This window comes from Staurois parvus, unplaced genomic scaffold, assembly GCF_062004578.1.
Source record: "Staurois parvus isolate SC_StPar_1 unplaced genomic scaffold, SC_StPar_1.0 ptg000186l, whole genome shotgun sequence".
Lineage (NCBI taxonomy): Eukaryota > Metazoa > Chordata > Amphibia > Anura > Ranidae > Staurois > Staurois parvus.
The window spans coordinates 2,397,848-2,409,993 of NW_028317982.1; the positions used below are offsets into that span (position 1 = coordinate 2,397,848).

Genomic DNA, 12,146 nt, shown 5'->3' on the forward strand with positions numbered 1-12,146 from the left:
CATTAATCCAACAACAATCACCGGTGCAGGCATTCATCCACTTTATCAGGCACCATAACTATCAATGCTGAAAGCTGCCTCCTCTGCACCTAGATGTCACAGCCAAAGAGTCTCAGGAACTAATAATTCACAAAAACTTAGACTCAGCCCCATGTAGGTCAGGAAGTGTTTTTTTGATAGTCCAAGGTGTATAATTACATTCTGCCCAGATGAGGACGGCCAGAATTTGGAAATTACATTTAAAGATGCATTTCCCCTTTTAAACGGTGTTGTAACAAGACAAAATGTGTAAAATTTCAAGGGGTATGAATACTTTTTTAAGGCACTGTATATTAACCTTAAAGTGGTTGTAAATCTCAAACATGAAAAATGAACAAAGCATATCCCTCTATAGCAGTGGTTCTCAACCTTTCTAATGCCGCGACCCCTTAATACAGTTCCTCATGTTGTGGCGACCCCCAACCATAAAATTATTTTCATTGCTACTTCATAACTGTAATTTTGCAGTGGGAGGAGTAGTGCCATGTCATTGGTGTCAGTGGAAGGAGTAGTGCCCCATCACTGATGTCAGTGGGATGAATAGTGCCCCATTGTTGGTATCAGTGGGAGGAATAGTGCCCCATCGTTGGTATCAGTGGGAGGAATAGTGCCCCATTACTGATGTCAGTGGGATGAATAGTGTCCCATCACTGATGTCAGTGGGAGGAATAGTGCCCCATCGTTGGTATCAGTGGGAAGAATAGTGCCCCATCACTGATGTCAGTGGGATGAATAGTGCCCCATCACTGGTGTCAGTGGGATGAATAGTGCCCCATCACTGGTGTCAGTGGGAGGAATAGTGCCCCATCACTGGTGTCAGTGGGAGGAATAGTGCCCCATCGTTGGTGTCAGTGGGAGGAATAGTGCCCCATCGTTGGTGTCAGTGGGAGGAATAGTGCCCCATCGTTGGTATCAGTGGGAGGAATAGTGCCCCATCGTTGGTATCAGTGGGAGGAATAGTGCCCCATCGTTGGTATCAGTGGGAGGAATAGTGCCCCATCGTTGGTATCAGTGGAAGGAATAGTGCCCCATCGTTGGTGTCAGTGGGAGGAATAGTGCCCCATCGTTGGTGTCAGTGGGAGGAATAGTGCCCCATCGTTGGAGTCAGTGGGAGGAATAGTGCCCCATCGTTGGTGTCAGTGGGAGGAATAGTGTCCCATCATTAGTGTCAGTGGGAGGAGTAGTGCCCCATCATTGGTGTCAGTGGGGGGAGTAGTGCCCCATCATTGGTGTCAGTGGGGGGAGTAGTGCCCCATCATTGGTGTCAGTGGGGGGAGTAGTGCCCCATCACTGGTGTCAGTGGGGGGAGTAGTGCCCCATCACTGGTGTCAGTGGGAGGAGTAGTGCCCCATCACTGGTGTCAGTGGGAGGAATAGTGCCACATCATTGGTGTCAGTGGGAGGAATAGTGCCCCATCATTGGTGTCAGTGGGAGGAGTAGTGCCCCATCATTGGTGTCAGTGGGAGGAGTAGTGCCCCATCATTGGTGTCAGTGGGAGGAGTAGTGCCCCATCATTGGTGTCAGTGGGGGGAGTAGTGCCCCATCATTGGTGTCAGTGGGGGGAGTAGTGCCCCATCATTGGTGTCAGTGGGGGGAGTAGTGCCCCATCACTGGTGTCAGTGGGGGGAGTAGTGCCCCATCACTGGTGTCAGTGGGAGGAGTAGTGCTCCATCACTGGTGTCAGTGGGAGGAATAGTGCCACATCATTGGTGTCAGTGGGAGGAATAGTGCCCCATCATTGGTGTCAGTGGGGGGAGTAGTGCCCCATCATTGGTGTCAGTGGGGGGGAGTAGTGCCCCATCATTGGTGTCAGTGGGAGGAATAGTGCCCCATCACTGGTGTCAGTGGGGGGAATAGTGCCACATCATTGGTGTCAGTGGGAGGAATAGTGCCCCATCATTGGTGTCAGTGGGAGGAATAGTGCCCCATCATTGATGTCAGTGTGGTGGAGGGGAGAATAGTGCCCCATCATTGGGGTCAGGGGGGGGGAATAGTGCCCCATCGTTGGTGTCAGTGGGGGGAGGAATAGTGCCCCATCGTTGGTGTCAGTGGGGGGAGGAATAGTGCCCCATCGTTGGTGTCAGTGGGGGGAGGAATAGTGCCCCATCGTTGGTGTCAGTGGGGGGAGGAATAGTGCCCCATTGTTGGTGTCAGTGGGGGAGGAATAGTGCCCCATCGTTGGTGTCAGTGGGGGGAGGAATAGTGCCCCATCGTTGGTGTCAGTGGGAGGAATAGTGTCCCATCATTAGTGTCAGTGGGAGGAGTAGTGCCCCATCATTGGTGTCAGTGGGGGGAGTAGTGCCCCATCATTGGTGTCAGTGGGGGGAGTAGTGCCCCATCACTGGTGTCAGTGGGGGGAGTAGTGCCCCATCACTGGTGTCAGTGGGAGGAGTAGTGCTCCATCACTGGTGTCAGTGGGAGGAATAGTGCCACATCATTGGTGTCAGTGGGAGGAATAGTGCCCCATCATTGGTGTCAGTGGGAGGAGTAGTGCCCCATCATTGGTGTCAGTGGGAGGAGTAGTGCCCCATCATTGGTGTCAGTGGGAGGAGTAGTGCCCCATCATTGGTGTCAGTGGGGGGAGTAGTGCCCCATCATTGGTGTCAGTGGGGGGAGTAGTGCCCCATCATTGGTGTCAGTGGGGGGAGTAGTGCCCCATCACTGGTGTCAGTGGGGGGAGTAGTGCCCCATCACTGGTGTCAGTGGGAGGAGTAGTGCTCCATCACTGGTGTCAGTGGGAGGAATAGTGCCACATCATTGGTGTCAGTGGGAGGAATAGTGCCCCATCATTGGTGTCAGTGGGGGGAGTAGTGCCCCATCATTGGTGTCAGTGGGGGGGAGTAGTGCCCCATCATTGGTGTCAGTGGGAGGAATAGTGCCCCATCACTGGTGTCAGTGGGGGGAATAGTGCCCCATCACTGGTGTCAGTGGGAGTAGTGCCCCATCACTGGTGTCAGTGGGAGGAATAGTGCCACATCATTGGTGTCAGTGGGAGGAATAGTGCCCCATCATTGATGTCAGTGTGGTGGAGGGGAGAATAGTGCCCCATCATTGGGGTCAGGGGGGGGGGAAATAGTGCCCCATCGTTGGTGTCAGTGGGGGGAGGAATAGTGCCCCATCGTTGGTGTCAGTGGGGGGAGGAATAGTGCCCCATCGTTGGTGTCAGTGGGGGGAGGAATAGTGCCCCATCGTTGGTGTCAGTGGGGGAGGAATAGTGCCCCATCGTTGGTGTCAGTGGGGGGAGGAATAGTGCCCCATCGTTGGTGTCAGTGGGGGGAGGAATAGTGCCCCATCGTTGGTGTCAGTGGGGGGAGGAATAGTGCCCCATCGTTGGTGTCAGTGGGGGGAGGAATACTGCCCCATCGTTGGTGTCAGTGGGGGGAGGAATAGTGCCCCATCGTTGGTGTCAGTGGGGGGAGGAATAGTGCCCCATCGTTGGTGTCAGTGGGGGGAGGAATAGTGCCACATCGTTGGTGTCAGTGGGGGGAGGAATAGTGCCACATCGTTGGTGTCAGTGGGGGGAGGAATAGTGCCCCATCGTTGGTGTCAGTTGGGGGAGGAATAGTGCCCCATCGTTGGTGTCAGTGGGGGGAGGAATAGTGCCCCATCGTTGGTGTCAGTGGGGGGAGGAATAGTGCCCCATCGTTGGTGTCAGTGGGGGGAGGAATAGTGCCCCATCGTTGGTGTCAGTGGGGGGAGGAATAGTGCCCCATCGTTGGTGTCAGTGGGGGGAGGAATAGTGCCCCATCGTTGGTGTCAGTGGGGGGAGGAATAGTGCCCCATCGTTGGTATCAGTGGGGGGAGGAATAGTGCCCCATCGTTGGTGTCAGTGGGGGGAGGAATAGTGCCCCATCGTTGTTATCAGTGGGGGGAGGAATAGTGCCCCATCGTTGGTATCAGTGGGGGGAGGAATAGTGCCCCATCGTTGGTATTAGTGACACAAATGATGGGGCACTATTCCTCCCACTGACACCAATGATACTTACTTTGCTGACCCCTGCTCCAGCCTGGGCTCGCTCTCTCACTTACCTGTCAGCTGTCTTCCTTCTCTGGCTGCTCTCCTCTTCACTCGCTCCGGCAGCTCCCTCGGTCTTCTTTGATGTACGCGCGCTGCCGCTCGGCTCCTCCTCTCCAAGCTCCACCTCCTCGCCGGTGATTGGCCGCCTGTGTGCCTCTCCTGAGCTACAGTTCCGGTGGCCAATCAGCGGCGAGGAGGCGGAGCTGCTGAGCGATCCCGGAGGTGTGGCCAGGTGACAGCAGCGTATCATCCCGCCCACACATCGCCGGAGACTGCAGCGGTGTCTCGGTTCCTAAGACCATCGGAAATATGTGTTTTCCGATGGTCTTAGGCGACCCCTGGGAAATGGTCGTTCGACCCCCAAAGGGGTCGCGACCCCCAGGTTGAGAACCGCTGCTCTATAGTGTGTATTTATCCAGGGCACAATGTCATATATGTGAACTCTCCTCACTGAGTGTAACTTCAGCTCCCCGCCCCCTGGTTTTTAGAGCTGAGAGATCCTGTGTAAATTCTGGACTTTGAACGGCTGTAGAGAAGAGGAGACTGCAGGTAAACGGGTACAACATGATTGATTTGTTTCACCTGTGTGTATGACCTTGGGCCAGTCACCTTACTGGGTATATAAGGATTTACAATCATTTTAATGCCTCAAATTCCCTCTAAACCAGAAATAAAACAAGCTATAGCTCAGAGGTGGAGGAGATGACACAAGAAGTTGCAGGCTGCAGTTAGTTGTGTCACCAGCCCAGCAATGTAGTGTGGTAGGATTGTTTGAATCACAAGATTGACTGACCAGCATTAAAAATACTGCATCAGGAAAAACATTTCACTTATGATCCAGGGAATATCCGATTGCCTCTCGGGGGATCAGGAAGGAATTTTTTTCCCTGCAGGAGCAAATTGGATCATACTTTGCTGGGTTTTTTTTCCTTCCTCTGGATCAACTGTGGGTATAGGATTATAACTTTTTTTTTTTAATGGTTAAACTGGATGGACTTTTGTCTTTCTTCAGCCAGACTAACTATGTAACTATGTAACATATACAGTACATATGTTAACTGGAGGTGTAGCTGTTTGCCTGCAGCTCTGCTGCAGTGTCAAAGGTACAGGTGTTCTCTGTCCTGAGAAGAATATAGCTTAATATGTTGATATCTCCTATATCTGGTCTCCCACAGTACTCTGAACATGTCAAAGCAATTATTTTAGTAAATATAAACTGCTAAATCCCTTTTCTCATCAGCAGTTAGCAGTCTTGTGACCTCTATCAGTGTCCAGCAGAGCACTGATTAAAGCTTTTAGGCAGGGTTTTCATTCTCCCCTGATTGTCCTATGAGGCTGCAGGACACCTGACCCACTGTCTGGACAGTGCTGATTGGCCCTGTGCCGATCAGATGCACCCTCCCCCCCCTCAAAAAAAAACTCTAAAAATACACACTAAACGGAGCATGTGCAGAGTGACTCCTAAAACTATCAGCAATGGTTTGGAGACAGCAGAAGAATAGGATGATCAAAGACATGATCAAACAGCCTTTTTACACAATGCTGAAGATCAACCCATTGAGTTAGCCTTGCTGCTTCATAGACGGTTCCCTACTACGCATGTGCAAAGCACGCTGCAGTATGTGAATGGGCCACAGTCCTCTGGGACCTGAGAAGTGTCCCAGAGGGCTGCGATGGGGCCCGAAATTCTGGCTCAGTTCGCCGTGGTGAACTGAGCCAGAAGTGGGAGCGGGTACTTGTCAGAACCAGGTACCTGCCCCCCTCCCCCCAAAAGGTGCCCAATGTGGAAGCGGAGGGGGGGCAGGTAAGTGGAGCTTCCACTATTTGTGTGGAACTACGCTTTACGTGTATCTAAAACACATTTTCTCTTTAGTATTGAATGGTAAGAGGTTAGGACCTTTGTCAGGTTTTTAATTCTGTCCAAATCTCCACTAGGAAGATTAACCCCTAATGTTACCAGGACTAAAAGTGAGGAAAAATCCAAGACTTGGAGTTGTCGCTGGAACAGGGGTGCCCGTAGCGAAAGAAAGAAAGAAAGAAAGAAAGAGAAGAATAGCGCAGGGCAGACATGACTAGGTGAAGAGGGAGAAAAGACAGGAAAGGGTTAAGTTAAAGGGGAAGGATTAAAAAAGATAGTAAGGTTACCTGATTGGTGTTAGCAGGTGTGGGTGGGATCATCCTGAATCTTGGGGGAGTGCTAGGGGGTTTGGACGAGCCATTGCTGGTTAGCAACTAAAGAGAGAAGTTCCCACCTGTCCTTCCCTGGGGTGTTTGTTCTGTTTGGGTTGTTTAGTTTGGTGGCAGTTGTTGGGCTTGGTAGGTTGTTAATGGTTTGTGATGATAAGTGTATGGTTGGGACCCATCTGTGGTATGGTGTGCGCGGGTAAATGCCAGTTAACCGAGGTTTAACAGGAAGGTGGAGGTCTACCTGCGGGAGGTGTGTCCTTGTCTCCGAGTCGGTGCGTTGCGGCTCGAGGCCTAGTAGGAACATTAAGGTGAAGGTTCCGCAAGGGGGAGATCAATATTGTTTTGGGTGCCTGCCTAGACCAACAACTCATTCCGTAAGTTTTTGGAGGTTTCTGTTTTAAGGAATGTTTTCTGTATATTTAAGTTAAATTGTTAATAAAAGGCCATGAAGGCCATTTTACTCCAACAAAGTGTGGTCTCCTTTTATTGGTGGAGGGAGTGTTGGGATATGTTTTTTTTTCTCGAAAGTTGGGTAAGTATGTTTTTGGGGGTGTTAGTATTTGACAACACATCTCTTCTACACTAGTCAAGGAAAATCTTCCAGTTAAGGCACTTGTTGCAAGTACAGCTATCCAAGAGTAAATCTACAGAACAGGACGTGAAAGGAAATTTCCCCAATGAGACATGGACAGCAAAAAGGAAAAAAAAATGGCAAGGAGTTTTAACCATTTCTTACTCCGCACAAGATTCCTATGGAAACTCCTTTAATAGTATGAAAATATAGACTGCTTGGATCTCTCTTACCTTCAGCACAAATCCTTCAGGACAGGCATGGTCGTACTTGTAAACCTTGTAAACTACCAGGAACACGATGCAAGCCAAAAATGCCAGAGCAAACAGAACGAGGACGGTGACCTGTAAAAGAGAGATATAATCCCATCACGTCTTGTTCTAGCTCAGTGGTTCTCACAGACCTCTTTATGAATCTGATGAAAGCTATGGACCCCCTCCTCGGAAATATTCACATTGACACAACTTTGCATGCAATAAATAGATGTACTTCATTTTGTTTAAAAGGGATTGCGTCATACAAATATGACATACACAAATTTTGAATAAACTAAACAATCTTAACGAAAAACTCCTTTTCATGCAAAAAGGAATGGCCACTCATTACAAAACTGAAATAAAATCATCTGGTGTAAACAAAACAACTTTAATTCTGCTCAAGTCTACTACTACTCAAATCAAACTGAATGTAGTAATTGCTTACTATAAATACACACATTTTATGGCGATTGTAAAATTTGCATAAGTATAGTGAGTGATTCCAATTAATGGCAGTATGATCTGCTGTATAATGTCTGCCGCTATTTACAACCAATGCAATAGACACGATAAACAAGCTGTTGAGCTGTAGATGGTTTAAACATAAAGCTTTTACCATAGCTCCCAACTGTCACTGATTTCAAGGGATTGTCCCTGATTTGGAACAAAGTCCCTCTTTATCCCTCATTTTGGTCTGATCTATATAATTGTATATAAAATGCACTATTTATCTTTCAAAAAGTGTTTAAACCTTGTTAAACCTTTTATCCAGTTTCTCAATTATTGCATTCGTAAATTTGAAAAGCCAGTATAATAGAATAGTAGGCCTCTTGAGGTAGGGTGTCCCTGAAGCCCCTCAATTGGTCTTTACTCCTCTTTTCATGCAGCCATGCACTAATCTTGGGCTTCTACGAAGAGAATGAATTTTCACCCAAACCAACAACTTTTCCACTAAATAAAGGTGGCATTGAAAATCAATGAGACCCTAACAGGCCTGAAAAGTAGAATATATACCAGTTCTAACATATGCACATATGTTGGTGCACTGTGGTGTAATTCATTATAAATAGCACCCCAACACAGCTTCACAATGCACCACAGCGCACCACAAAACAGGGTGTGCTTAAATGCAAGAAAGCTGTTATTGGGATTGAAAAGTAGGATACATACCAGTCCCACCACTGGTCAAACTGGTATGTATGTTTGTGCGCAGCGGTGCTATTTATGTTGAATAGCCCCCTAACACAGCTTAACACAGCAGTCTACCACATTGCATGGTGTACATTGCAGAGTGCTATGATGCAAAAAGATATTAATGGCCCCTAAAGAAGAATACATACCAGTCCCACCACCGGTAAATCCAACCTTCTCTCTTTTGCAGAGCTACACCCGCCACTGCAGTCTTCAAAATCTGAATTTCCAGGTGTTTGGGATGTCTGCGCCTTCCCACTGTGTGATGATTCCACCCGCTACCTGCCATATGATTAGCATGTCCCTGCAGCTCTGCAATGACACGCTGGTGGCACAAACCAAACCAACTAATATTCCACCAAATAAAGGTGGGAAATCAGTAAAACAACTCTTAAAATATTTTTAAAATAGAGAATGTTCATCATTTTGTATGTGCCATGCAGATCTTACACAACTGTCACATTGCTTCTACCAGCCACCACTCTGTGAGGTCATTCCTATTTATAAATGTCTGCCGACAATGATTTCCCATCATTCTGAAAAATCATTTTGTCTACTTTTACCAGTGTGTTGTTTTTGATCATTTTGTTCAATGAGCTGATCATTAAGGGAGTTTGATGAATGTTTGTCAGTTTGGAAAAAAAGATGTTCTGCCTATAGACAACCTTACTGAACTTCTGAGCTTCATCTAGGTGTGCGTGTAAAGTGCTGGGGGAAACACATATCTATTGCAGCCCTCCTCCACATAGATTCTTAGAGTGTTACTAAACCCAGGACCCTGCATTCACTATATATATTCTATAAGTGACCACCTTGAAACCAAATGTCACTATATCGCGCCTGATGCAGATAATTATTATCTTCTAAATACAATATTATATATTTTGCTGCCACTATACTCTACTTCAAAAATAAAAAAATATTAGTATCACCCCTAATCCAGTAAATACAAGCGGTGCGTACATTTCATAATGCTATCATTAAACATCAATTATCATTCATATATTGTCATTCTTTGTCTTCACCATTATTGCTGTAACAAAAAATACGTAAATGAATAAAATTATAATTATAATACAACTTAGTGAATATGACACAAGATTGTGACAGTCCACAGTTCCCATGACTTAAAAATATATATTAAAAAAATTTAAAAAATGTCCCGTGATAGAAAAGAAATTAAAGTCTAGTGTTGAAATGAATTCATGTGACATAAAAAAACATAAAAGTGTTGAAACTCTGTGCTGAGTCCACTGTTCACCCCCACTTTGGGAGTGCACTCACCAGAAATAGCCTTTTTTACAGCATAATCAAGAGGATATCCATTAATTAGACCAGGAGGTTCCTTCAAGAATCACCCTTCTAAGATTTATTGCCAGGATAATTGAAAGACTCATCTCCACCATATCATGAAAAGAGAAGAAAAATATCCGCTCCAATAGTATAATACCCAAGATAAATGATTTTATTTGCTCCAAGTATTGCACTTACAACTTTAAATACATCAATAGGCCCAAATGATCAATCCTAGTGTCACGCAGATACCGCATGGTGCTCTCACCACCTCCGGAACTGTCGGACAGAATGGCGTCACTTCCGGTTACAGATCTACGTCATTTCCAGTATGCGCACTGTCACGCTCTGACGCGTTTCGTCCTATCCCGACTTACTCATAGGGGACCCTTATGAGTAACTGAGTGGGGGTGCACGGTGGGCTCAGCACAGAGTTTCAACATTTTTATGTTTTTTTATGTCACATGAATTCATTTCAACACTGGACTTTAATTTCTTTTCTATCACGGGACTTTTTTTTAGTTTTTTTATACATATTTTTAAGTCATGGGAACTGTGGACTGTCACAATCTTGTGTCATATTCACTAAGTTGTTTTATAATTATAATTTTATTAATTTATGTATTTTTTGTTATGGCAATAATGGTGAAGACAAAGAATGACACAATATATGAATGATAATTGATGTTTAATGATAGCATTATGAAATGTACGCGCCGCTTGTATTCACCGGATTAGGGGTGATACTAAAATTTCCTGCACTCACTATATCTGGTTTCCCACAGTACACACAACATGGAAATGCATTCATTTTAGTAAATATAATTTGCTAAATACCTTTTCTCATCAACAATACATAGCAGTCTTTCAACTTCTATCAATGTCCAGCAGAGCAATAGTTGTGGGAGGAGTTTTCATTCTCCCCTGATTGTCCTATGAGGCTGCATAATCCCTTACCCTTTGTCTGGACAGGGCTGATTGGCCCGGTGCTGATCACATGCACTTTCCCAAGAGAAAAAAAAAAACTCTAGCAATATACACCAAAGTGAGCATGTGCAGCTTGCCCTCAAGGCTCTGTTCTGTCAGCAGATAGATTGGGGACTGTGGAAGAAGGAGAGTATCCGAGAAGACAGGATCAAACTTCCTTTATACATAATGTGTAAGGAATGTGGAGGATTAACCCCTTAGGTTCTACAGTGAGTACAACCAGCATGTTTTACTGCATATACAGACTGATTTTACTGTTGCGGGTTTAGTAACACTTTAATAAAATTTGCTTGTATAAAAAAGGGGTGTGACTTTGATGTGACTGTGATGCTACTTGAGTGCCAGAGAGTGTAAAGTCGCATCAAAGTTGAAGTACATGAACAGAACGGTCATACTTTTCTATTAGCAAAAAAACGCAAAACACAACACTTTTTGGTGCAGGTCCATTGAAGTCTATTACACACAAATCGCAATCTGCTGCGGGAAAAAAAAATTCCCTGACCCTTTCCAAAACATGAACCTGCTCAAAACGTACAGATGTGAACCAGATCCATAGGAAACCATGTGAAATGCACTGTAGTGTGTTTTCTGGAAAACGCACTGAAATCCACATAAATGTGAACCTAGGGTAAGGGTGGTGGGTAATCATACACTTCTGACTTGAAGATAAAATGGCGGCTCCTATTCAGAAAGCACAGTATAAGCGTTGTATGTTTAAACCATCTCCAGCTCAGCAGCTTGTTTATCGTGGCCATTTCATTGGCTGTAAATAGCGGCAGACATCACACAGCAGATCATACTGCCACTAATAGGAATCACTCTCTATAATTATGCAAATGTACAATCGCCATAAAGTATGTGTATTTATAGTAAGCAAGTACTACAATCAGTCTGAGTTCTGCTTTATTATTCACATTTATTGTTGTATAATGAGATCTGCGCTGTTGGTGTCAGTGTTAAATACCAAAAATGGACTTATTTAACAAAGCAGAGTGAGAACAGCACCACGTAGTAACTCATGGCAGGGGAGACGATCTCTGGATGCTATGGGTTACAGCAGGGGGAGACGATCTCTGGATGCTATGGGTTACAGCAGGGGGAGACGATCTAAGGATGCTATGGGTTACAGCAGGGGGAGACGATCTCTGGTTGCTATGGGTTACAGCAGGGGGAGACGATCTCTGGATGCTATGGGTTACAGCAGGGGGAGACGATCTAAGGATGCTATGGGTTACAGCAGGGGGAGACGATCTCTGGATGCTATGGGTTACAGCTGGGGGAGATAATCTCTGGATGCTATGGGTTACAGCAGGGGGAGACGATCTCTGGATGCTATGGGTTACAGCTGGGGGAGACAATCTAAGGATGCTATGGGTTACAGCAGGGGGAGACGATCTCTGGATGCTATGGGTTACAGCAGGGGGAGACGATCTCTGGATGCTATGGGTTACAGCAGGGGGAGACGATCTCTGGATGCTATGGGTTACAGCAGGGGGAGACGATCTCTGGATGCTATGGGTTACAGCAGGGGGAGACGATCTAAGGATGCTATGGGTTACAGCAGGGGGAGACAATCTCTGGTTGTTATGGGTTACGGCAGGGG

The 12,146-nt window shown here is 46.3% G+C and overlaps 1 protein-coding gene across 1 annotated transcript in view; it reads right to left on the reverse strand.

Moving 5' to 3' along the window:
- The window catches only part of NSG1 (neuronal vesicle trafficking associated 1), a 134,730-nt gene that overhangs the window by 43,505 nt on the left and 79,079 nt on the right, over window positions 1-12,146 (reverse strand). Inside the window, exon 4 of the mRNA XM_089677400.1 lies at window positions 7,049-7,159. Within this exon, the coding sequence (XP_089533526.1) occupies window positions 7,049-7,159 (111 nt within the window). The remainder of the gene's footprint in view (window positions 1-7,048; window positions 7,160-12,146) is intronic.